The following is a 27,772-nucleotide window of genomic DNA, read 5'->3' as shown; positions in this document are numbered from 1 at the left end:
GTTTTGGACAACGGCGACCGATGCACGGTAAAGCGGGGGGGGGACACTTGTCATGGTCAGACTTTGCCTCCTATATCGAGTCCCCTCGATGATGGAACCACAAATTTTGGCAGAGATAGTCTTGTAGCACATGCTGCCGACCCCGCTCTCTCCAAAGTTCCAAGCCTCAACGCAGAAAGGCGACAGCTGCAGCACAGTAGCCCAAACTCTGAGTTGGGCAGCCACTGGGTGATTCAGGGGCACTTCTGAGGGCTCTTCTTCTCAGGACCCAGAGCTGATGTTGAAAATGGATGTTCCCTCCACTTCAAGGGTCGAAGCTCCCTCGCTGGACTTCTGAAGGTGACCTGCAAGACGGGGCTCTTCAGGTCAGCAGCAGAAGTTGTTTGCCAGGCCTTCTTCCAAAGGGTCCACAGTCTCCTTATACGTATTGCAGCTGGACAGGATACTTGGCTCCTTCCGGTTTCTTGAGGATCTCTGAAGAATGGGTGCAGGAGTCCACTTCTTATCCAAAAGCAGGGAAGAGCCAAAACTCCCACTAGCCAATCAAAGATCTTGTCCACACACACACCCCAGCAGTGGTCCAGTCAGGACCACTGGTGACACACAGCTCATGCATACCATTCAAACACACTGAAAGCAGTTTGTGGATTGGGACTGGACAGTCCCAACACACTTCCTGGCAGCAAACACATATGGCCCTGCAGTATGCCTTGAAAAGCGTCAGCTCTCCCGGGCACTGGCAGTCCGAATAAGGAATTTCCTGTCCTCACAGGTCAGGAAGAAGGGTTAGTAACAAGATGGCCAAGGGACAAAAACAAAAAACCTTGTGGCACAGCCATGTTTGGACACTAGCCATAGTAGGGAGCCAAACGCGGTAAGGCTAAAGTAAAATGCACCAGAAAATAGCAAAACGTATCTACTGCCACCAGCTTGTCCCTTAGGCACACCTAAAGTAACCAAAAATCGTCTGAGTGTTAGTCTAGCGTAAAACAAAGTATACCACATTGTACTGAATTGTAAGATGCGTTGTACAATGATAAAAAGTTGCCAAAAGTGGCAACAAAGTAACAAGACTAAGAGAAACAAAGTTTCCCAATAGTGATAGCCTGAAGGACATGTCAGTTTCCACATGACAGATGAGCAAACGCCACTATAGTGAAGCTGCACTGCAAAATGTTCAGGGCAGATTCAAAAATAAAAGGAAAATGTTTGGGGGTCCATAACAATGGAGGGAAAGGTGCTACAAAGAGAAATCTTTTCTAACAGCCATCTTGGTCTGAGACCTACTGCATCGACGTTCTGAGGTCATTCCCCAACTGACCTTTTCCGGAGACTTTCCTCTGTACACTGTTATCCTGACAACACCTCCATTCAAATGTAAAGGTACATGGGTTCGAACCTGAAGAAAACCGGGTCATCGTCCTCTTAAATGGAGGACCTAAAATCCATAGTAGATTTTGGAATTAATCTATTTGAGTGATCATAGGCTGTCTTCAATGGATTTTTCTGTGATGTTGAAAGTGGCGATGGAACGTCAAACGCATCAGCCGCCGATGGTGTTGACAGTCTAATCGAAGATTTCACTGGTCTCCGACTCTTGCACAGTGGGCTTGATGGTCTTCTTCCCGGAGGAAGAGAGAACGGGCACCATGACGCCATCGAAGATCCGACCAGATGAAAAGAGCTCAGCGGACGATTATTTGTCCAAGAAGGAGAAAAAACAATTGAAATAACACTGAGATTACACTCGAGGAGCGACTCCCATCATTCTTCTTCCTGGCCAAAGAAGAAAAGAAGGCATTCATCGATGGACTCGTCCCCAGAGACCGGTATGGTTCCTATCTAAATCTGCAATGGTGAAGTTGAGTTTTGCATCAAAATGATGCAGGTGCTTTAGAAAGCAAGTCTGCCCGTTTTCTCTTCCTCCGGGAAGACCATCGAGCCCACTCTGCATGACAAGGCCAGCAAGGATTTAACTCGCCAACCACCTCGTACACCTAAGAACCCGAGACCAGTGTTATCTTTGATCCGACTGTCGACACCATCGGCGGCTGATGCGTTTTTGACATTCCATCGCCGCCTTTGACGTCACAGAAAAGACAGTCGAAGATCACTCAATTAGATTAATTCCAAAATCTACTAGGGATTGTAGGTCCTCGGTTGCCTTCAGGTTCGAACCCATGTACCTTCCTAAACACCATGAAGAGTTTCAGGATGAGGGAAAGAGGCTGTCTCACTTGGCCTTAGCCCTGCATGATGCATGTGGCTTGGACACCTCTCCTCAGGTGGAATTCCCATAGGGTGACCCTAGAGCCCATACAAATGTGGCATATAGGAGAATGCTGGGTAAAGGGGCACATGCCTTGGGTTGAGGACCCACACCTGGCGACATAAAGGCATGAGATTTAACTGATATTCTAGACAAGGACACAATGTTGAACTTGTCCTCCAATTACATAATGCCATAGAAAATCCCCTCATGGAGCTATGGAAGACTCCCTGCTTGAGGCCAGCAGTCCACAAGAATTTTGCCAAGAAATACAGACTAGCCTTATCTTATCCGGAATTCTTATCCAGGCATCCAATACATTAGTCTGGTAGTATAGTCTTTGACTGGGTAATAAGGCAAGTGCCTTTCCTTCTTTACCCCCTGACGGGTATGACGAGCGTTACGCTGCTTTGGTAAAAAAGGTTTTTACCTCTGGCAATAAGCGGTTAATGCTTCATCTGCACTGTCAAAATACAGACATACTCTTTGGTCTGTAGAAAACTGAGGCATCTGAGCACATCCCTGAGGGTGAAATGAGTAAAGGTTTCCTCTACATAGTGGAGGATGGAAAGGAAGCAATGCACCAAGCCCTGCATTCAGAACTCTGCACAGCAGATTGTGTCGAACGATCTATAGCAGTGAGTCCTGTCCTGCAAAGATTCACCTGCCTCCAAGTCGGTTTGCACACGACGGCCATGAAAAGCTGCTTGACATGCCCTTTGACGGCTCACATCTCTTTCGACAAAAGGTAGATGGCGGTTTTGAAACATTGCATGTGTCAAGGTTGTGGCAAAGTCTTTAGGTGCAGCAGTAAGGCTGCTTGCTCAACCTTCCACTCCATGGAAGGGCAAACCTTTTTCGTTATTACAATTATGGACAAAAAGGTAAACTGCCCGCCGCCCATCAAGTCCAAGTTCAAACACGTTTCTCTCTACCTTCCAGAGGTAGAGGAGATAAGACAGACCGCTTTAGAGTCTGTCCCCTCCAGTGAGGCTACTACAGCAAAACTGCTTTAAGGACTTCTGCCGCACTACACTGGTGGTGGGGCATTTGTGTCACCATTCACAAGAATGGTGAGCCATTGCTTAAGACGCATGGGTGCTTCAGGTAGGCTCCCAAGGTTACTGCCTCCCATTTTTAAAGTGCTCTCTAGATTTCCCCCCTCTGGCCAGAACACCTCCAGTTCAGACCCACTGCTCCTGTAAGAGGGTTCTTCTCTTCTGTAGAAGGTTGCCATAGAGTTGGTACCTATGCAGGAAAGAAACCAGGGGCGTTACTCCCACTATTTTTTGGTTCCAAAGAAAGACCGATCTGTGACCCATCTTGGACCTGAGGCACTTGAACAAGTACCTCAGGAAAGACAAATTCAAGCTAATAATTGCAGATCATCCAGGCCGTAGAAGTTCAGGATTGGTTTTTGCCACTCTACCTACTGGACGCTTAGTTCCATGTGCTGATGCATCAAAGGCACAGGAAGCACTTGAGCTTCGTCATAGACGATACTCACTGCCAGTTTAGAGTTTTTGGGCTTACTTCTACCCGAGAGTGGTGGTAGTGGCAGCCCGTCTCAGAAAATGGGGGGGGGGGGGATCCATGACTTTGCCTACCTGGATTATTGGTAAATGATAGCACAGTCCCTGGATCAAGCAGTGGATCATCTCAATCACACTTGCCACCTTCTACACAAGCTGGGCTTCGCTCTCAATTTAAAGAAGTCTCAGTTGACACCTTCTCAAACGCTCCAATTCATCGGAGCAGCCCTGGATTCTTCCTCGGGCAAGGCTTTCACACCTGAGGCGAGGGTGTTATATCTACAGGTCACCAAATTCCAGAACGCCCAATATCTGCCAGCCCAGGACTTTTAACGGTTGCTCAGCCTCATGGGATCCTGCATTTTCCTTGTGTCAGAGGCTCGGCTGAGAATAAGATCGCTCCAATGGGCTCTCAGTGGTCATGGTTTTCTGGCAATATGGCCTACTTGATTCAAGTCCCGAGCAGAGTCGCTCAGCAACGCTAGTGATGGACATGGTTCTGAAAGGCTTGGGTGTTTAAAACTTCACTGAAACATGTTGGCGCTTCGGGAGATTAGATTAGTGCTGATGGCCTTTTTGTCCTCCATACAGGTGAAGACTGCCCTGATCATGACGAACAACACAGTGGCCATGCACTAGATCAACAGGAGAGGTCTAGGGTCACTCCCCCTGTGCAGAAAGACAATGCAGCTCTGGTTCTGGGTGTTACATAACAGGATCTCCCCGTCGGTTCACCTCGCCAGAAAGGATAATGCAATGGCAGACACCCTGAGAAGGCAGGGCTTGGTCTCCCATAAGTGGGAGCTGTGGGAGCGGTGCCAGGAAGCTCTTCATGAGATCTTCGCCCTTTGGGTAACCTCTCAATTGGATCAGTTTGCTTCCATTGTGAACAAGAAGTGCAACTTTTCTGCTCATGGGAATTTCCTCCTGAGAGGAGCACTGAGGGACGCATTGGTGGTGGACTGAAATTTCGACCCCTGTGCGCATTTGCACCGATTCCCGTCATCTCTCAAGTTATCAGGAGTATGAAAAGGTACAGAGCCACCATGAGCCTGATGGCATGAGACTGGGCCAGAAGGATGTGGTACCCCGAACCTTGAAACACTTGTGTATAGGTGCGTTGCCCTCCACATCTTCTCTCTCAGGAGAGGGGGCTGGTTCTTCACCTGAGCGTACACACGCTCTACCTACACGCCTGGCTTCTGAAAGGCTAAGGTGCAGGGATTGGGACCTTCCGAAAGACATGATGGAGGTGATTGTTTCAGGCCAGAAGGCCAGCAACTAAAGCTCTATACCGCTGCCTTTAGAGAAAATTTGCAGCTGGTGCGGAGCACACAATGTGGATCCTTTGTGACACCTCAAGATGTTGTCCATCCTTCATCTGGCAACACAGAGCCTTCAGGTCGCCAACCATCAAGGGCTATTTAGCTGTGCTTTCATTAACCATAACTTTTTATTGGCAGTTTTCAACAATAACACATTCCAACTTGAGTATATCCCCCCTTTTAATCCTTGCTCCCCTCACCCCCCCACCCTGATCCGGGTGTAGTCCTTGCACAGGTAGGCTCCCTTAAGCTGCGGTGATGCTAGTATTGACTGACTCTTCTGAATCTCTCATTATGTTGGTTCGATGGCGTGTCCCCTTCATATTTCCCCTTCTCCTGGCCGGTCGGTTATTCCCAAGAGGTCCATGCTCCTGGGGCACCACGCTCCACGTGCCCCTTCCCTTGGGTATCTTAGTAAGCGTGACCAGTTAGTGTTGAACCTTTTGTAGTCCCCTTGAATAGAGTATGTAAGCCACTCCATGGCGACAAATTTCCAGATCTTTGCAATCCATTTGTGGTCCTGTGTGGGGATCTTTGGACCTCCATTTACGTGCCAGTACCAGAGCCACTGACATCATCATTATCACATAGAGCTTGCGGCCCGGCTTCGAGGTCATTTCCTCCAGTGTGCCGTCGAGGCCTATCATTGTTAGGCCCCTGTTCCCCTTGATCCTTACCCCTAGGACCTGCTCGATTGCTCCTGTATGCCCCCCAGTAGAGCTCTATTTTGGGGCATTCCCACCATATGTGGCTCCATGTTCCCTCTCCTCAGGATTCCCTCCAGCATAGCTGAGAGGGCCCTGGATACGTTCCATGTAACTTAGTTGGCGTCAAGTGCCACTGAAGTATTCATTTTAGCCATATCTCCTGAATTTGGAAGGATTGCGTTAATCTGGGGATGTGTTCCCATAATTTTGCCCACTAAGTTTCCTCTATTGTGCACCCAGTGGAGGTCTCCCATCTTTTGATGTATGGTCTTGGCGAAGGGTCTTCACCTGCTTTCATGTGCTTGTATATGGATGCTACCACTCGCCTGTCCCCTGGATCCTTGTTCAGGTACTTTTTTCGAATGGGGTTAGTTGGCGGTCCCTGCTTGTTTCATGGAAGGGTGGAGGAGCAAATGCCTCAGTTGGACGTAGCTGTATCTTTCCTCTTCCCCCCTCCCCCCAAGGGTAAAGTCTGTTTTACATTAGTCAAATTGTTTGACCTGGTCCCCGTCAAACATATCTCTAACCTGCAGACACCCCCCTTGTTGCCAGGCTTCGAATTTGTGAGTTTTGTGTCCCGGGGTGAATTGCGGGTTGCCGAATAGCAGTGTGTACGGTGATGGAAATGTGGTAATGTACGCCCTCTTCACTGCTTCATCCCATGCTTCTCCCACGACTGATGTGATGGACCTACTGTACATTTGCGGTGGCCTGTCGCCTTGGTTTTCCATAGAATTCCCTCCAGGTCCCCCCCCCGTCCCCCCTGCGGCAGCTCTGTCCATGGGTCTCCAGATCTTCCCCCGGTCGTCCTTTTGCCAGTCCCTGATAACCCTTACCTGGGCAGCTGTGTAGTAGGCCCTGAAGTCTGGATCCCCCATTTCCCCTCAGGATGTTGGGGCTCTCATAAGTTTTGCTGCTTCTCTTGGGGGTTTGTTATTCCACACAAATTTACTTGTGGTTTTATAGAGGGATCTGAATAGGGCCGGCGGTACGTGGATCGGGAGGGCTGTAAAGTAATAGAGTAGTTGTGGCAGCACCACCATTTTTAAGACATTTATGCGTCCCATCCATTTTATCGCTAGAGGGCCCCAGTCTACCATTTTGGTTTAAGCCTTCCCCAAGATGGGTCTATAGTTTGCTTGGTATAGCCTTCCCAGTGATTTGGTCAGTTTTATTATCAGGTAGGTTATGGAGTTTTCCACCAATCTATAGAGGACTTTTTGCTCTGCAATGTTCGAGGGGGTGAGGTTGAGGATTTCGGAATTGCCTGGGTTTATTTTTATTCCGGCCACCACCCGAACCGGTTAAGTTCTCTTTCTATAGCCCCCAGGGAAAGCCTGTGGTTGGGTCACAGTGAAAAGCATGTCATCTGCGAACGGTGCGATTTTGTGCATATCCCCCCGGAAGGAAATTCCTACTACGTCCTTGTTTGCACGCTCTGCTGCTAGGAAGGGTTCAAGATTTAGTGCGTACAGCATGGGGGATATCGGGCACTGCTGCTTCGTACCTCGGCTAACTGCCACAGGTTCTGATATTTGCCCATTAATGGAGAGCCGGAGAACCGGCTGCCTATAGTTGGCACTCACCGGGCCCAGGAAATTGGGCCCAAAACCCATTTTATTCATGGTCGCAAAGAGGAATTCCCACTCTAGCCGATCAAAAGCTTTCTCGGCATCAATGCCATTAGGAGAGCAGGGATTCCTCTCTTGTGTGACTTTTCGATCAGATGCATGATTCTCCTAACATCGTCTCCGTTTTGACGGCCCTTGATGAAGCCTGATTGGTTGGGCCAGATTATTTTGGGGAGAATCTGTTCTATCCTAGTCGCCAAGAACTTCGTGTGGATCTTTGTGTTGATGTTTATTAGGGCAATGGGGCGGTAGGAACCGTAATGGGTGGGGTCCTTGCCTTTTTTGGGATTGAGGATCACTTTTGCTTCTTCCATAGATTTCGGAATGGCCCTGTCCTTGCCAATTTGGTTGTACAGATCCGTGAGTTGGGGAATCAGTGTTTCTTTGTGTTTTATGGGACTTTGCAACAAAGCCATCTGGCCTCAGGGACTTATTGATGGGTAAGGACTTTATTGCGGCCCTGACTTTCTCTGGTTTATCTCCTCTTCCACGTATTCCTTCTCCTCCTCTGTTAATTTTACTAAATCTATCTTTATGTAAGATTCCTGGAATGTCGGTGATGGATTTTCTGAGCTGTAGAGGTTAGAGTAGAACTGGACATACTCCCTCTCTATATCTTTATTGTTGGCACTAGTCCTTCCGCCGTTGACCTTAACTTTCCAGATTATTTTGTCTTTTCTCCCCCCTCACCATCCTGGCCAGCAAGCGATCTGACTTGTTCGCTTTGATGTAGTATTTATTTTTTTCAAAAACCTTTTTCCTGGCATTTTTCCAAATACACAACCAACAACTACACCCCCGCCCCTTTCCAGTTAGGCACTGTCTGTCCTACCGTAATACCTGAGAGCATCTCCTCCCACTCCCACTTTCTTAACCCAAGTCTCACTTCATTTGTCCTTCCTCGCCAATTGTACGGGGTGGACCTCATGCCAACCCCAGGAGCTGGACTGTCCTTGGACACCACGCCCGCCTGTAGTCCTTCATAAGAAATTGCAGAACCAAGTCCCAGTCCGCCACAAATTTAGTATGGTCACCCCTAATCTCCTAAGTAACTTTCTCTAATGCCACAAATTCCACAGTTTGGCCACCCACTCGTGCTACGTTGGTGGATACTGAGCTTTCCACTTCTGTGCCACCAGTAATGCTCCAGCCATAACCAGGATGATGTAGACCTTCTGCTGGACCTTTGTGACCAGCTTTTCTAACTCTCCATCTAGCCCCATATTCAACGTTTTCTTCACACCCAGTGTGACCCTGACTGCCTCCTGGATCATGTCCCAAAACTGCCCTACGAGGAGGAACCCCACCAGATGTGCTTCCAGGAACCCTCGTCCCTGCATCCCCTCCAACATTGCCCAGAGGCCGACCTGTACATTTGCTTCAGTCTGCAGTGGGTAAGGTGCCACTGAAACATTAAATTCAACCAAATTTCCTGGATCTGTAGCGAAAAGGCAAGCCTGGGAATATTCACCCATAGGGAGGACCATTGCTCTAGCTCAATCTCCCGTCCAACCTCTATCTCCCATCTGGCCATGAACTATCTCGCCCGACCCCCTCCCCTTCTTTAATGAGCCCATACAGGTCCCTGACCAGATGTTTATCCCCGAAGTTAGTAGTCACACATTTCTCAAAAGGGGTCAGTGGTCGCGCCACTGGAAACTTATTGCTGGGGCTTACGGCCCAATGCCTCAATGGCGCATATTGAAATCTTGCCTCTGCCCCTACCCCCAAGTCGCTTTTACATCGAGTGAACTCTTTTATACCTTCCCCTTCGCATAGGTCACGTAGCTTGCTGCAGCCACTGGCCTGCCACTTATCGAACCCCTGCCGTCCCGGTGTAAATTGAGGATTCCCAAATATCGGGGTAAGCAGCGAGGGAAACGTGGTTATTTTAGAATGTTGTATAACTTCGTTCCATATATTGCCCACCAGAACTTCGATCGAGCTGCAGTACATGTTTTGCGGCCTATCAGCCCAAGGTTGTCCTGTGTTATTCTGGTGGACTCTGGAGCCTGCCTGCGTGGGTAGTGCCGCCCGATGCCCATTGGTGGTCACTGCACCTCCCAGAGATCCTTCCCTTCAGGAGAGGCAGCTGGCCGTCTGTCCGTGTTGGGTTGGGATGCCGTGACTCGTGCCAGTCTCCCCCCTTGGATCTTTCTGTTTGTGCCCAGTGAGCTGTTCCAGTGGTTCCCTCGTCCCCTTGAGGTTCGTGGGTGGCCTGTTGCTGCTGTTTGCCTTCACAGGCTTACCACAAGGTTCAGTGAGACTGCTCCACTACCTTCCCTCTCTTCGCTTTAAGTGGCAGCACCGCCAATGGATTGAGTACCCCATAGGGGTCCCTCCGTTTGCCGATGCTGTGGTTGCTGGGGCAGAGGTTTGTGTCGGGGATTATGCCGATCTGGAGTCTCCCAGGGCGGGCGGACAATGTCCAGCCGTGCCCGCCAGGTCAGAGGGGCCACCTGTTATCTGGTGGCCCTTGCTGCTCCCTCAGATACCCCTTTTCGTCCAATGATTCAGCTTGGCGGGCTCCTACTTTGGTGGTGGAGGGCGAGTCTGGTCTCGTAGCGCTCTCTGTCTTGACTCCTTCTGCCTGCGTCCTTTTGGCGGACCGGTGCTATGCTCTTCTTATGGTGGTGCGCAGGGAGGTTAGGCGCTGGTGCGTTCCCTCCCGGACCTACCAGCAGGAGCACGGGATTCTGACAGGCTGGTCAGCTCCCTCATCAGCGTTCGCGCTCCCTTCTGGCTCTGCGGGTTCAGTCGGTGCCTTCCCCGAGCTCCCTCCGTGTACCGGTACCGATTGTGAGTTCTGTCACCTGGGAAGGGTTTATCTACCAGCTTTGCATATTTGTGCACCGTCTGGGTCAGGTGCTCAGGGGATGCGGTGTTCACTAGCGCACGGCCATCTTAGAAACTCCTACGCTCTCTTTTTTCAAGCGCATTCCAAAACGGGTCATACTTCAAGATCCCCTTGATGATGCAATTTTTAAAAGGTCTGATTAACACTTTCCCTCCGACACCTTTCGTGCCTTAAAACACTTGTGTATAGGCGCGTTCTAAATGGCATATCATATGATGGTACTGCTATGGGATTTAAACTTAGTTTTAACTTTTGTCATGACTTCCTCATTTGAGCCATTGCATTCGTGCCCTCTGAGGATACTATCTTGAAAACAGCCTTTTTGGTACACTATTTCCTCAGCCCGGAGAGTACACAAATTGCAGTCCCTGTCCTGTGAATCACATTTAAGTCTTTTCCCATGACTAGTTGACTCTTAGTGTGCCCCTCATTACTTTCGAAGGTCGTTTCAGAGTTTCACCTATTGCAGACAATCTGTCTGCCAGCCTTCTATCCACCTAGTCATCCATCCAAGGGGGAAGAAAGTCTGCATAGGCGCCGCCCCAAAAGGGCTCACTAGGACAAGATAATTCAGGCTGGAAGACCAGCTGTTCATTGGATATAAAAGCCCGAAAACCGGTAAAGGAATAAAGAAGCAAACCATCTCTCGATGGATGGTGCTTTGTGTGTCGGAGTGCTACACCAGAGCAGGTAAGGACATTCCTGAAACCTTCAGGACACATTCAACTAGAGGTGTGACAGCTACCTCTGCTCTCCGCTGTTACCTGTTAAGCATATCTGTTAGGCCGCAACGTGGTCCTCCATACACACGTTTGCAAAACACTACTGCCTGCAAAGTGTCCGCAAATGAGCCTAGTTTCGGCAGGGCTGTCCAGCAAGTGATGTTGTCACCATGGATTTCGCTCCTTCCCTCCTCGGTAATGGTCTTATTGCTATGGGAGTCCATCTAAGATGAGCAATCCGTGGGAGCACACAATCAATTAGAAGAACAAACTATTTACCCCTGGTTATTAATTATAAATAATTGTAATTGTTCTTTTATAATGTGCTTAATACCAGAGTTTCTAAGCGCAAGACCGGGATTTAAACCTGTGTTGCTATGTGTTGTCTTCCTTCCAAGACAAACGTGTTGCCCCTGAGCTATCCTCCCGGCAATGTTCTTTCTACTGGATGTTCTCACAGATTCTTCATCGCCCTCCCAGCCTCCCCCACGGTTAAGGAGCTCCCTACTTTGATTATACAATGACTCTCCTTTAACGGTCAAACTAGTAATTTTGTTGCTAAACCCTAATGAGTCTGTGCAATGGGGGAAAAACGGCAACTGAGATCATGGGGCGCCAAGCGTGCTACTTATACCTGACTCGATGGCCATGGACTCCATTGCGCATGAATCCCCCTGCTGGGAAAACGATTGAGCGCTGGAAAGTAGTAGAATGAATGTCTAAGATGAGGAATCCTTGGTATTCATATTTGTATTTTCTAAATCTCGTAAGCATTGGGCAGGAGTGTTCCCAAACTTTTAAAGAATGGAGCCTATTTCAGTTTGTCAAAATCTTTTCTGTCAGCCTTAGACATTTCCATAACGGTACTGCTTCAAGAGTAGGCTTTGTCTGCTGAGCAACCAAGTGATTTCATCATGCTCTCCTACTTCTTGTACCTCACAAGCATACTACAAACAGTCAGCCAATTAATGTTATCAATTTTCATGTCATCCATGCCTAACACTTTCTGTACAAAATCAGCCTTTACACAAGAGGATGGCAATCTTCTATCTAGACATATCTTTTTGAAATGTTCTACTTTGAGAGAAGCAAGACTAGTCCTGTTTAATTGTTTCCTTATTTATGTAGAGTAGGCAACTGTTATATACCCTACTAACTTTAAATCAGTGTAAATAGAATTATAGTACTACACCAGTGGACACAACTGGGGTACCCAAGACTTTAATCGAACAGTAACCTTGTGTTTGGGAATGTCTATAAAGACGCCTATGAGACATCTGGAAGATATTTAAAGCACCATGGATTGTATATGATGGACAAAACGTTTGAGCGTGCATCTCAAACATTACATTTGCTGCACGCAATGTACTAGCTCCTGGTTCTCTAGTGGTAGCTTCTGCCTACTAAAAGATGCCCAGTCAGCTAATTTTAGCTCCTACTCAGGAAAACCTAATTTCAATCCTGATGTTTATTATCGAGTATTGTGTAATGATCTCATGCTAGTTTCATTTTTAAGTGTGTGCGGCGGCCTCGAATAAATATTGTATTTTTATACGTCCCCATTTAAATTGAATTATTGTGTATTATATTGTGTGGAATCATTGGGGACCCCTGATTACATTCACACTCTGAGAATAATCTTGACTGCTCTCCACGTTTACCTTGATTGGGTTTTGGGTACCCTCTGAGATCTCTGTTCAGCAGAACAAGGGTGATCTCAAACCTATCCACCAGCCCAGATTCTAGAAATCCACCTTAACAATGTGGTACTCACTGGTGAGAATGGTATGTTTTTCTTGCCACCAGATGGTCTTTGGAGCCAAATGTAACTCCTGGTAGCTGTTGGTGTCACGCTAACTAGGCTCTCCACGGCTAGAAGCAGGAGCTAAATACCTCCCAGCAATTTCAAATCTGAACATATATACATTTAAGTAAATAAGTGCAGTAAACATTGAAACATAACTTCAGTATGCAATTGCTAAGAAGAATGGGGCCTTGTGCCCAAAAGTCACAGGAGCCACAATGCACCCCATACAGAATGTAGGCTCTGTGGGTTGTGTTGGCGAGTTCAAAAGAAGATATTCAACAACGTTACTAGGCATGTACATTGTGTTCTTATCTTTCAGAGAATACTACCCAGTTTCGACTAACAAAAGGCAGTCAAATGGAATATTAGGATACAAAGGGACTGGTTCCCAATGTTTTCCTATGGAGGACAGGGTAGAAAAATGTGATGCGTTTACTTTCCCCCTCTGGCTCAGATTTTCCCAGTTGACTTGATGGATCGACTGGGGGTCGCTGCCGGTTGGATTTCCTGCCGTTCCGGTGAGAGGTGCCCAGAAACTGCAGGTGCAAGGATTTTTCGGTCAGGTTCAGATGCGGATGCAACCCTTCGTGAGGAAGAAATGAAAGATTCACTGATGCAGGCCTCTTCAGGACACTTCACAGGATGGGGGGGGAGAGTTCCAGCCACTGCACACATGCAGCTTTCCATCCAGTTGCGGTTGAAGCTTTGCTAGGACAGGGTCCCTTGATGCTGGGACGCTGAAAATCAGAGGGAAGGCAAATTGTACCACAAGCTGGAAACCACCAAAGTTCTGGGTGCAACTGCAGATCGAAGGCACTTCTGGCGAGGTAGTCTTCGACAGAGCTGGCCAGTCCACTGGGCGGTCCAGGGACACTTCGGGATGCTCAGAATTGCTGGATCCTTGAAGGCTTTGACTAGTTGGTCCCACTAGTTTAAGGGCTGAAGCACTGTTCAGGGTTTTCACAGATCAGGTAGTCCAATAGTGCTTAACAAAGCCAGATGCAGGAACGGATGCAAGGTCTTTTCAGGAGCGGTCTTCGGATCTTCAGTCGGTTGTTATTCTACAAGGTTTTTTTTTGTCTCCAACGTTGACCTGAAGAAATGGCGGCTTTAATCCTCTTTTTATCCAAAATCCAGGCCCGAAGCAAGCCCACAATGGTAAGGATCTGCACCGTACAAACCGCTAGTAGTTGTCCAATCTGGGACAACTATTGATTTCACTCAAGCCCCACACCTACACTCTGGCTTCATGGATGTGGAATGGGACAGTCCACTCCTTCCTGGGCCACACACAAGGCATCACTACTCCGCAAAAGCAGCAGCTTTCATGGGCAAGTGAGTGACCTTGTATGGGATTTCCTGGCAAGCCAGGAAGAAGGCCAGACTACAATATGGCCACTAGCCACTTTTAGTAGCCATAAACGATAAACACAAATGTGTACACTAAACATTGTGCAAAAAGTGTAAAATATATTTCTGATGCTTGTTAATCTGCTTAGATTCACATGCTGTGTATAGTCCGACATCCAGTGGTCACTGCAGAGTATTGCATTTTGTTTTTCTTAGTCGAAAAGGGAACGTCGACATAGGAATGTCTGTAATACTATCCCTATAGTGACGTGCAGTGTACCCACAATCCCTCACGCGTCAAGGTCCCTCAGATAGTTTTTTTCCGCCCAGAACACTGGTCGCCTTAATGCGGAGCTCGTTAGAGAGAAATTGCCAATACCATTTATTCGACCCTTGGTCGTTATTTCAAAGTTATTGTTAAACCCTACCCTCCTTCGACGGCTAAGCTGTTTCACCGCTGATCAAGATCTTCGACGGCGGTGATTTCGACAGAGGCGATCCTTCGGCTTTTGCCGAACACGTGACCCGGCCTCGCCGGCCTATACAGTAGGGAGAGTGGGGGTCGTAGTACACTTCTGTTTTCTTTCTAAAAATGCCTTTCTCTTTCACCCCCCTTTCCTTCGGGGTCATTATCACTTATAACTGTATCCTCAGCTATGGAGAGGACTCCTTTTAGATTTTGCCCGCGCTGTAACGGCAAATTCACGTGGAAGGATAAGCATAAGCGGTGTAACCGCAGCTTACCCCTCGACCACAACGAGGACTGCTGTGCAGCCTGTAGACTTCTTCACCCAAAGACATTAAAGGGCTGCAGGGTCAAGAGGTGGGCAGCCTACGCTATGTCTAGAGATGATTCCTCACCCGCCGCTCCCGAATGTGACGAGGGGGGCAGAGATAACACTACCTCCGTATCAGAGGTTGTTGACCTCTCTAAGGAGCATTCCCGCTCCTCCGCGTCTGTCCCTGGCCCGACAAGTTCGGCTTACGCCCTACTTATGGGGATGTACATCCCGGCGACGCTGACGCACATAAACATAAAGATAAACACACAACCCATGCAACTCCTTCGTCTAAGTCAAAGAAAGCCCTAGCGCCAACGGAGACGCCGGGCCTACCGGCAGCCTCTATCGACCGTAAGGGTTGCAAGCCCTCCCCGCAACCGCATAAGTGACTAGTGACTAGGCCACCCACAAATAAGGGTGCTACCACCAAATCTCCAGATGATGCACCTCGTAAGAAAGCGCCCGTCGACAAAGATGTCTCGGCACTTAACACAGTGCGAAACTGTTAGGGAGAATTCTCTGTTTAGGCTGAATTTCCTAACCTAGTGAGTCTCCCAGCAGCTTTGCTGGATTTTTGGGGTTTATTTTTGTCTCCTGCCAAGAGTGAGACTCTTTTACCCTCACTCTTGGACATGATTTGAGTGTGTCTCTTTGATTCTAGATGTGTTTAATGGGCTATGGGGTCTTTTACTCCATAGGGCTTCATGTGTTTTTGTGATGTGTGTCATAGTGACCCCCCAGTATAGACTCCATACCCTGGGACTGACTACTGTCTCCCAGGGCATGTTAAGTCACCATTGACTTTACTAGTCTCAAATTCTGAACAGAACCAGTACAAACCATCATATTGTGGACGTACTGGCCGGGGCAGTTCGATTGCCCCGGGGTCTGTTAGTCGAGGGGGCACGTCTCCGTCCCCCCTGATTGAGTTTTGGCTGGTGGCAGTGGATACTACTTTTTATATTCGACTGCGAATATATCCCTATGGGATTTCCCATTGTTCGAGGCTACCAACTTTAATTATTTAATTCCTATAGCCTCGAACATACCGCCGGTTTATTTATTTAATATTCTCCGGTTGGTATTTTTTGCCAGAACTCGGTTCTAAAATGGCGTTTGTGTTTGCTTCTGTGACTCCAAAGAGTTGAGCCTTTTGTTCCACTATTTTGGCGGGCTTCTCCACAGAAGGGAACCCGACGAGGGAGAAGCTGAGCCGACCTGCTACGACAACACCACCGGTGGAGCCCTGCTGAACCGTCTCACCACTTTTCCCAACGACAGAGGAGATCTCCAGCCCGGAGAGTCTTCTTCCTTCGACTGGTGGGGATAACCAGTCTGCTTCCGTTTTCGCTTCCTGGAGCATCTCGTGGCCACCTTGCCTGTGCCAAGCACCCCGGCAACCGTGATACCATGTTTTACCACTACCGCGAATCAAAGGGTAGTAACCGGAAAACTCTGCGGCTGGTTTCTTCCCTGGCAGTGCAACGACCTTCATCTTTCCTCCACGTCGAGATATTCTCTTCCTCTGGACGATGCCGCGACTTGCACCCGCTCCCAGGAACAACTGCCCCCGCTGGTGGATCCTTTCCACATAAGGTACCGTGTTCCACCTGGCTTCCCTTGCAACCGACTGTACGGGGTAGATTTAGCCCCCGGCTTTCGACCCTAGGTTAGCCTGGGACACCCTGGCTAAACTTTTCTGAACTCCCTGCAAGACTCTTTAAGCCTGTTGTCATTGTGTGATCTTGAGTGCATTCGTGCCCTGCTCTCTCCAAGAGTGGGCCCGGCCTATGGACTTTGGCTCAATGTAACTTTTGACTTTCCTGCCTTGCTTAAGAGTTCCTAAGTATTAGCATAGTGTATTTTCCTACATTCTGCCTTTTTCCCTCCCTTGTTCGTTAACTATTGGAGTGCCATCTATAGTTAAGCGCTCACCTCTGTCTAGAAATAAGTGGCGTTAACGAAGACTTGTCTGATAAGGAATAAGGATTGTATATATAATAATAGTAACTGTGTTTAGAGTGAATTACAATAATAGTGCTGGAGTGTTTCAATAAGTGTGTTTTTAAAGAAATAATTATATACCTTGATACCAAAGCTCTGGTCAGTGTTTGCTTGTGCTATTGTATCTGAGTGCCTATTGTGTATACTTTGCATATTGCCTAACTCTTCTTGAGGGAAGTCTGACTGCTCAGCCACAGCTGCCAGGTAAATCTGGGTGGTACAGACTGCTACCAAGTGGGTTTACTGCCAACACCTGTAGTCCTAAATCTTTTGCAGTGGTCCCCAAGGGAACTGCACAGGTTTCTGCCTAACAGAGACGAACCCTCGACGGCGCGAATAGTCTCCACTGACACTCGGAGACGGACGGCGAAAGAGCCACCGAGTCCTGCTCACAAGGCCAGGGAGACGCCGAAGCAAACGGAAAGAAGGGCCTAGCCCACGAGAAGGTTTCTCAGATGGCAGAGGGAGTATATCCTCCACACTATGAGAGAGATCTTGACGGTAACAGGCGGAAGAGCCTCCCTTTATGCCTCCAGACTGTTCTGGGTTACCCCAGTGGACTTTAGAAAGATTCCAATCATGTATGGACAAACTAGATAGATCCATGTCCACTCCTGAACGGGTAACACCCAAGAGATCAGGAGAGTTACTTCAGGAGCACCCCAGGGCCAAATGCCCAAGACTATTTAACCCACTTCAAGAGGAGGCTAATACATATGACCTCACTGAAGAAGACTCTCACTTTCAGGAGGATGAAGAGTTCCTAAATATTGAGGATCAACAAAACCATGAAGAAGGTTTTGAGGAATACCCAGACATGGGTGGAGGTGGCTTCGAAGAAGACCCAGACGGAGGTGGCTCACAGCCTTGGCAGTCTCCAGGAGCGTCAACAGACCCTGACGCTCTGGATCCGTACTCTCCACAAACCACACCAGTCAGAAACCCGTCACCTATAGACGACCAACCCACTTTCAATGTGCTACTACGTAAAGCAGCAGCACATTTTGAAATTGATACAGGAGAAATTACTCCAGAAATAGGCTTTGTGGAGAAAATCATTACGGAGAAACCACCTACTAGCCAGGCCATTCCCCTTCTCGCCTCAGTTGAGATGACTTATTCCATCTTTATCAACACCTGCGTTGGTTAGAGGGGTCAACCCGAGAATTGAGAAACTTTTTAGTCCATCACCCTCGGACCCATTATACATTAAGGGTCACTCTATACCCGATTCCTTGGTAATGACCACCACAAGGAAAAGGGCAGGGGTTCTGCTATCCACTAGCGAAACACCCTCAGACAAGGAGGGAAAGAAGCTTTATGGCCTGGGAAAGAGGATTACAGCCTCGGCAGCTTTCTCCACCAGAATTGCCAATAACAATACCGTACTGGCAAGCTATGCTGATCCCAATGGGCAAAGTTACGCCAAGACATCGAAGAAGTCCCTGAACCCTCTGGTTAACCCGAGCATCATTAAGAACACGCTAGATGCTGCGGAGACGGCTGGCCGGTCTTTAGTTCAGGGGGTACTTCTCAAGTGTCATGTCTGGCTCCGGAACTCAGGTTTTAAGCCAGAGACCCAGGCGTCACTCATAAACAAACCAATTGAGGACTCAAACCTGTTTGGTAAGGTGGTGGATGACGCACTGGAAACAGCTAAGAAGGATTTCGATACCCTAAAGACTCTAGACCAGATCTCAAGGCCTCCCAATAAGCAAGGTTACGGCAACAGACGCTTTTTTCATGGCCAACGACAAAACCAGCAACAACAATAATACTCCTCAGCAGGCAACTGGTCCTCTACTCAAGGAACCAGCGACAATGCGCTCAAAGAGGACAACGTCGTGGCAAGGGAAGAGGTCGGGGCCCCACTCATAGAGGCTCCCCGGTTATCAACACCAAATGACCCGAAGGTTCGGGTCCCCTCGCATGCATCGCCGGTCGGGGGCCGGTTAACATCTTTTCGACCAGCATGGGAGGGAGTAACAACAGACCGCTGGGTATTGTCAACCATAGCCCGCGGTTACTGCATAGAATTCAGTCGGTCCCCTACGTTCAGACCCCCAAGGGGAAGACGCCTATCACCAGAGCGCCTTGCCATCCTTCAAGAAGTCCAACTGCTACTAGAAAAAGGAGCAATAGAGGTTGTGCCTCTATCACAGGTAACAGAGGGTATTTATTCAGTGTACTTCCTTGTACCAAAAAAGGATTTAACCATGCGCCTTGTACTAGATCTGCGCCCAGCAAACAAATTTGTCAAACCTCAGAAATTTCGTATGGTGACTTTGCAGGAAGTAATTCCCCTGCTATCTCAGGGAGATTACATGGCAACACTGGACATGAAAGATGCATACTTTCATATTTAAATGTTGCCAGCGCACAGAAAATACCTCAGGTTCATGATGGAGGGCAAACACTACCAGTTCAAAGTGCTACCCTTCGGCATAGCGTCAGCGCAGAGGGTATTCACGAAAGTACTGGCAGTGGCAGCGGCCCACCTGTGCAGGTTGTCCATCCCAGTATACCCTTACCTTGACGATTGGCTCATAACAGGGGATTCCTACGAGACATGCTTTTCAAATACCCAAAAGACTGTAGACCTTTTGTTCCAACTGGGCTTCTCCATCAACCAGAAGAAGTCCAGCCTAGACCCCAGCCAGGTCAAGCAATTCCTAGGGGCTCTAATTCGAACAAAGGACGGCCTCGTCTTCCCCTCCGAGAGGGTCCAAAATATGCTGTTTCAGATCCCTCAATATGTAGCCGCAGGAAGAGAAGGAGATGCAGTTTCAAAATCCACTATATCTAGATGGATTGTCCAATGCATCACTCTGTTACGCTCTTGCTAAGAGAGAACTACACTTCAAGCCAAGAGCACATTCTACTCGAGGCACTGGGGCTTCCGCAGCATTCATTGCAAATGTCCCTCTTGAGTCCATTTGCAAAGCGGCAACCTGGAGTTCTGTACACACCTTTACAAAACACTACTGTCTAGATGCACATTCTAGATCTGATTCCCAGGTGGGACAAGCAGTATTAAGACATCTTTTCTCTACTGTTCCTTCTCACAACCCATCTCCAAGTCCGGGTACTGCTCGCTAGTCTATGCACAGCATGTGATTCTATTTTTTTAATATAACATTTTATTGTTTTTTATTAATACAAAGAAAACATACAGCCCCGACCAACGGGGTAACCAATACTTCCCTTTCCCGCCCATTCGTAGTTCCACACCTTGCTTTACATACAGAGGAGCTTAGCATAACCGGACATTTTACCACATTAATATTACGCAGGTTGGTTCCCTTACAAGACCTTGGGTTTTAGCACAGTCTATCCATATAGGTTACTGCTCAGTGTGCATCTTCCCATTTTTGCCATATTTTCTGAGCTTTCTCAGGACATCCTTGGGCTGTATATACTCTTTTTTCCATTGCAATACAAATGTCCACATCTGTGATCCATTGCTCCTAACTCGGTGCTGTTGCAGAGCCCCAGAGTTGCGCTATATTTCTTTTTAGTATTGCAGAGGTGGTGGATAAAAACGCTTTTTCATAACGTGTTAGCTCGATACCCTCTTCTATTTCCAGCAATAGTCGTTTGGGGCTCATGTGAATTCTTTTGCCCATTACCCTAGACAGTTTGCTGCAGCACTGCTGCCAGTATTGTTGGATGACGGCACATTCCCACAGTATGTGATAATAGGAGCCTTCCTCCCTTCTAAATCTCAAGCAGTGCGGGTCAGTGGTTTTCCCCCAGTTGAATAGTGCTACCCTCGGGTAATAGTTTCTATGCAGTATCTTCAGTTGTATTAACCTGAACCTGGAGGAGATGGCCACCTCTCTGGGGAACATTAGTGCAGCCACCCAGTCCTCTGGAAGTATGGTGCCCACATCCCTTTCCCACTTGGCCTTCAAACCTGACAGTTCTTTCGTGGCAAAAGAAGTTATGGCACCATATAAGGTGGACTTGACTTTGTGTCTAACCATTTCTGGGAATAGGTTGCGTTCCAGCAGGGAGTAGTCTGGCATGTCTATCATATTGGGGAGATGAACCTGTAGCACATGTTTAAGCTGCACATAGTGGTACTGTTTATTAGGGGGAAGTGTAAAGGTGGTAGCTAAAACTTCGAATGGTATTATTTCGTTTTCTCTCACTACGTCCCCAATTTTCGTAATGCCTAGTTGGGACCGGGAGTGCCATTTAGGGAGTTTGTTCACTTCCGGGAGGTGTTTGATATGGTCAGATACTATTTGTGAGTATCTGACCATATCAGAGTTATATGTGACTGCAGCCCGGTCTTTCTGGCAATAGAGGTATTTCAAGATGGGTCTTTCTTGTGGGTTGGAATCCGGCATTCTATTGTGCGGTAGTGTGGTGTCCCTGTGTAGTTTATCATTTATAATTGCCATTTGACTGGCCCGGTAATATGTTTGTAGCCGGGGGAGTCCGATTCCGCCTTCCCATATGGATCTTTGTAGGGTCGTGAGTGCCAGGCGTGGGCGTCCCCCTTTCCATAACAATTTCCTGATTGTTTGATCTATTCTATGAAACTCACTGGGCGCTATGGGTAGTGGAGCATTTTGTAATATATAAAGAAAGCGGGGGAGTGCCATCATTTTGAAAAGTGCAGCACGTCCTAATAGTGTAAGTGGTAAGGACATCCAATGTTGGACGTCATCTTTGAACCTTAACGTTATAGGGAGTAAGTTCTTGGACACATAGTCTGTTAGTTTATGTGTAATTTGTATGCCTAAGTATCTAAATTGCTCCTTTTCAGCATGTGATTCTAAACAGATTAACAAGCATCAGAAGACATGCATTACTTACCGTAAAAGCATTTCTGATGATTGTATCTGCTTAGATTCACATGCGCCCACCCTTCCTCCACGCTCGGATGGAAGGAACATAGACGTCTTATTACTTTCTCTCTTTTCTGTACTCACTCACGTCTAAGGAAGGCTCCCTCAGGGCAGAATAAATACAAACAGCGGGACCTGAACACGTGAGGGATTGTGGGTACACTGCACGTCGCTATAGGGATAGTATTAGACACGCCTATGTCGACGTCCCCTTTTCGACTACGAAAAACAAAATTCAATACTCTGCAGTGACCACTGGATGTCGGACTATGCACAGCATGTGAATCTAAGCAGATACAATCATCAGAAATGCTTTTACGGTAAGTAATGCATGTCATCTGCTGCCACCAGCGTGTCTTTAGGCGCATACATAAAAGTAGCCAAGTGTTAATAAGGTAGGGTGACAAAAAAGTATCCCCATTGCACTAAGTTGTAAGATGCTGTGTGCAGTGTTAAAAAGTTGCTAACAAATAAAAGGGAAACCTAGTTTCCCAGAACTAATGCTGATGGGCTGATCAGTTTCCCCATAACAAATGTGCAAAAGGGAAGTGAAGCTGAGAGCTTTACTTCCCTTCAATAAGTCAGGGCAGGTTAAAGAATGAAGCAAAAAGATTGGGGGTCCATAGAAACTATGGAGAGAAAGTTGCCAAAAGAGATTTCCTAACAAATGGTATTTACTAATTTTTCGAATTCGGAGCAGAGGTTAATAAAGTATGAGCCCATCCATTAAAATGAAGGTGGGTAATTTGTAATTCCAATATTTTGTAAAACTTGCCATGTTTGATTTTACTTGTGCTTGTCCTCTCTTCATTTGAAACCCCTGTTATCCAAGTGTTGGGTTAACTAGCTTGCAATATTTCCCACAATGTGTAAATTTTCCCTGAAACCAGGTTTCCAAATTAGGGTGTATTTTACACCCCACCTTGCAGGTACGTGTTTCATGAAGGGGCTCTGAGCAGCCGCTACCCGTACTGGTTGATGGATCTCTCCCATCTGGAGCATATGGATGGTTCTCTGCTCAGTGCTGATCCATTCATTTGAGCCTACTGAGAAGAGAAAGGTGTTTTTGCGTTCATGCCTACTGTCTGAAAAGTCAGTGAGATTTCTTTCCCCCATTTAAGCTGTATTTTAACTGAACTAAGTGACCATGAGTTCAAACCATATATTAGCAAGTCAAGTATTATATTGCCAGCTGAATTTGAAGCTTCATATTGATTCATCATGCATCGAAGCACTGTACTAAGCATCATAATTACACAACTTAAGGGAGTTAATCAATCTCAGAAGGATGAAGGTCTGAGCTGCCAAGCTGATGTGCTGCATCAGCTTGGATTCAATGCTTTCGAAGTAATAGAACACTCAGGGTGTGCAGCCCATTGCGGAAGCTACCCCGAGTGTCTTGCCAGTTTATCACTTTCTCTCTATTTTTACTGCCCCCCTTTTTGAGATGTTAGACAAAAATCAGGTAGAATTGACTAACTATGTGGATGACATGCAATGTGTCATCCCGCTGTCAGGATATCATGAGCAGGACTCCGTAAAGATTGAACAAAGCTTATGACATCATCCAAGCATGGATGTTTGAAAACTGACTCTCATTGAACAAAGAAAAGACAGAATTTATGGTTGTTGGAACCCCTAAGAGAATAGAAAAGTCAAGGGAAAATTACAAAAAGTTCACTTTGGCAGGACACCATATAGAAACCAAAACAAAAGTGAAGACATTAGGCATTGTATTGGTTCAGCATCTTAACATGAGAGCGCAAGTGAGCCACTTGGTAGCCTCATCTGCATACCATCTAAAATTACTTGCACAGATCTGTCCCTTTCAGTTCAAAAGCCAACTGCGAAATCCTAGCTAGAGCATTTATTGGATCTAAGATGGATTACTGTGGCAGTCTTTTGGGCATCAACAAGACAGTTTGTAAGACTACATGTCATACAGAACAGCGCAGTCAGAGCAATCACAGGGCTAGGGAGCTCTGACCATGTAACCAAAGCAAGAAGAGACTTACCTTGGTTACCCTTTGAAGATGGGGTACAATTTCAGGTACTTGTTATGAAACACAAGTGCATCACACGCATGTGATCTTTATATCTTTCAAGGTTGAAGTCGAATACAACAACGCTCACATCAAATGGCACGCTACAGCTCAAAGAGCCGAGATGCTCACTCTCGCAGGTTAAACAGAGTGCTTTTTACACAGCAGCCCTGAAGACCTGTAACTCTCTGCCAGAAGAAATTAGAAAGATCAACTTCTTTGAAAACCGTAAGAAAAAATGTAAAACATATCTTTTCAACTAACCTGCTAGCTGCCTCCCAACCATGTCCTCCAGTTTCCCATAAGCTGAGCTCCATATTTCTATGTTTGATTGTTAGTTCTTGTCGCGCCCATATGCCGCCAGGTACTGAGGAGTGTGTTATGAATTTGTAGAGTTCAAGCCTATGTTCTGTAAGCTGAATAGATATGTCTGAGGCGAGCGTGCAACTCACTGAGCTATCTTGCTGACTGTGTCCTTCTCCAGAACTCGCATATCCATTGGTTTATGGGTGTTGCCCATGTATGTGTATAAGGTCTCCAAAAAAATAAGTAGTTTGATGTGTGTAAGTGCCATTGGAATGATTGTTAAAGTAAGTTCAACCTCAAAGTATTTATCATAATCAATTTTCGGGGGGATAGCCCAGGGGCAGCGTGCTCGCCTTGGAAGCAAGACGACACGGACCAGCGCAGGTTCGATCTCCGGGTCCGCGCTTAGAAACCTTTGGGTATTAAGTGTATTATAAAAAACCTATCATATCATTTTGTTCTATTAATCATTAAGTTGCAATATGTCATTTGTACATTTTAGCCTGTGATTATACATTTACCAAGTACCTCTGAATGTACCTTGATATACCTGGTGAGGCCAACTTTACTAGTGCCATCTTTTAGAATATATTCTCCCTAAACAAAATTGCATATTCACCCAGCATCTTTAATACTTTTTTCTGGAACAAGTTGGTGAATAGTTAAGATGGTTGGACCCACAGGAAATTGTAGGGACACTGATGCATATTTACACTAGCAAAATGGTGTCCTTGGGTGCCATCCTCATGCTGTTTCTCATCTTTGTCTCTCTCTGCTCTCCTAATCATTAGATCAATGAGCCGATGGCTGATTTGTGTATAGAAGTTGTTCTGGCCATCATCCAATGTGGGTAAATGTATTTTGAACATGTTGACTGACGCATAGAATCATAGCGCCCACTCATATTGGATTTTTTTCTTTTCCTTTCTTAGCTGTAATAGTTAATACTGTGGAAAGGGAGATATTATTACACATGTACTTTCTTTCTGCAAGCAGTTTAACTAGATGGTCTCCTATCTCAATTATATAAAGACCTATCGCAGGGCAAATTGCCTTTGATATGTGGCCTAAGCTGTCGCCTACCCCTTGGTATTTATTTTTTTACATCAATGTAAATGTAGAACCTTTCAAAATGCTGACATTTCACATTTTTACACAATGCAATTTATTTTCTATCTTCATAGATTTCATCAAGATCATGCAAGATCAAACCTAATTTGGAACTTTAAGACGAGAGAAGAGCTGCGAGATACTTTGGAATCTGAAATGCGAGCATTTAATATCGACCGAGAGCTTGGCAGTGCAAGTGTCATCTCCTGGAATCATCATGAATTTGAAGTATGCTACTTTACCACAACAATCTGATCTCTGTGGTTGTTTTTGGGAGCATTTTCATGTTTACAATTTAGTAGATGGTATCCAGTGCTGCCAACAATTGTTTTTTCTCCTAAGCTTTTTCTTTCTTTTTGTATTGTTGCTGTTCTGTCTGCACCCAGACCAGTCTCTCACTTTAAATTAATGGCCTGCATCAATTTTAATATCCTTCTGAATGTGAACCGCATCTTTTGTTGTAGATTGTAAAATAAGAAATTAAGAATAAGGTGCTGTACAATTTTAGAATCTATTGCTCTAAACTTTGATATCTGGTTATAAATTGCCATAGGTGGATAATGTTGAAATAATTGAATTCAAAGGTTGCAGGCTATACAAAATGGTGCTGCCAATATTGGTACTCTATCCACCATGCACATGTTACTGCAATTGACATTGACTTCGTTTTCCAGAAGCAGCCAGGATTATGTTAAAAATTGCTATTCTATTTGAGTGGTAAGGAAAACAGAGAAGTGACCACTTGCGAGGAAGGACCCCACACAATGGGCATGCAAGTGGAGGAGATTGGCACTGGAGAGGACAGGATCAGGACGGACCCACACAAGAGGCTGAGAGGTGGTGCGCCACAAAAAGAGGCAAATGGGTAGAGGGAAAACAGGCTACCCAATGGATGATTAATAGGACACAATCAGTGAAAATGGTTGGGTCTGGTTTCCGATGTGGGGGAGGCGGGAGATGATTCGTCGGAAAGAATCACGGTATTCCTAATACTCAGCGGCCCGGCGAGGGCTCCTGAAGAGGTGGTTTAGGATTCCCCACAAAATACCCCCCGAGGGTATGGAGGGCAGGGTCGAAGGGCGCAATGCCCAAGCGTCAGTAGGAACTCTCGCCCTACTCGAGGGACAGTTTGTTTGGTTTAATGTTCAATGTTGGGGGGTGGGGTCGGAGGCATCGACGAAAGGAATTAAGCACAGAAGGGGATCCAAAGACAATGCATGCTCGCATAACAGAATGGGGATGATATGCATCTTAACCTGGAACATCAGGGGCATGAATCATCCAACAAAACGGGTGAAACTGGAGAAACAGATTAAAAGGGGAAAAGCAGATGTACTGCTACTTCAAGAAACCCATACCAGAAGGAGAGACAAGCAGAAAACATGCATAAAAGGGTATAAAATATGGGCAGAAGCAACGACAACAGAAAAAAAGCAGGGATGCTGATAGCGGTGAAAGAAGGGAAAGACACTAAACTGATGGACTCGGTCATAGACAAAGGGGGAAGATATGCCTTTGTAAATGTGGAGATTGAGGGATATCGCATTACCCTTGCCTCAATATATGCACCCAACCAGGGACAGGATGGCTTTCTCAGGGACGTCCTGGGGAAATTGTAAGACTTTGCAAGGGGGGAGGTGATTATGGGAGGGGACTTCAACATGGCATGGAACCCACATTTAGATAGTACGGGGAGTATACACGGCCCAGGGGCACCTTCAAAGCGTCTTAGACAACAGATGGACAACATGGCCTTAAATGATGTTTGGAGGGAACTGAAGGGGGAACAAAGGGGGTACGCATACTTCTCGCATGTTCACAATTCCATGTCCAGGATAGACTACTTCTGGGTATCGGTGGGTCTCATGGGCAAGATACAAGGGCTAGATAAGGGAGCGATAGCGCTCTTGGAGCATGCCCCACTATGGCTAGACGTGTCTCTTCCAGGGAGGAGGAATGGGCTCTGGAGGTGGAGGTTACCGCTGGAACTGATCCAGGACCCAATAACCGGGGAATCCATAAGGGAAATGATAGAAGAATACTTCGCACAGAATGACACTGGGGAAGTCACTATGAGCACAGTCTGGGACGCGTTTAAAGCGGTTATTCGGGGGAAAATGATGGCGTTAAAAATTACGAAAAATAAACAAAGGTATATGTGGAAAAAGGAGCTGGAAAAAACAATTGATGATATCCAAGAGAAAATGCTGTCACACCCCACTAAGATATTAAAAAGATCGCTGAAACATACGCAGGGCCAATTGGAGGTGCTACGCACTAAAGGTGCAGAAAGGAACTTACTCTATCTGAAACAGAGATATTACATTAAAGCGAACAAAGCAGATAGACTCTTAGCGAGACAACTCCGTGCGAAACAGAAAGAAACAACAATTAAGGCCATGCGTAATGCGAAGGGTGACATTCAAACACGCACACAAGACTTGGGGGAAGCTCTGAGGGAATACTACC

The 27,772-nt window shown here is 46.8% G+C and overlaps 1 protein-coding gene across 3 annotated transcripts in view; it reads left to right on the top strand.

Annotated features, from left to right (window-relative positions):
- DNAJC13 (DnaJ heat shock protein family (Hsp40) member C13) overlaps positions 1-27,772 on the top strand; it is a 2,820,731-nt gene that overhangs the window by 1,193,398 nt on the left and 1,599,561 nt on the right. For all 3 annotated transcript variants that reach the window (XM_069648714.1, XM_069648713.1, XM_069648715.1), the window contains one exon: positions 25,378-25,531. In XM_069648714.1, the coding sequence (XP_069504815.1) occupies positions 25,378-25,531 (154 nt within the window). The remainder of the gene's footprint in view (positions 1-25,377; positions 25,532-27,772) is intronic.

The sequence above is a fragment of the Ambystoma mexicanum genome, chromosome 2q (genome assembly GCF_040938575.1).
Source record: "Ambystoma mexicanum isolate Mex_15411 chromosome 2q, UKY_AmexF1_1, whole genome shotgun sequence".
Lineage (NCBI taxonomy): Eukaryota > Metazoa > Chordata > Amphibia > Caudata > Ambystomatidae > Ambystoma > Ambystoma mexicanum.
This window is presented reverse-complemented; position numbering and strand designations above follow the sequence as displayed.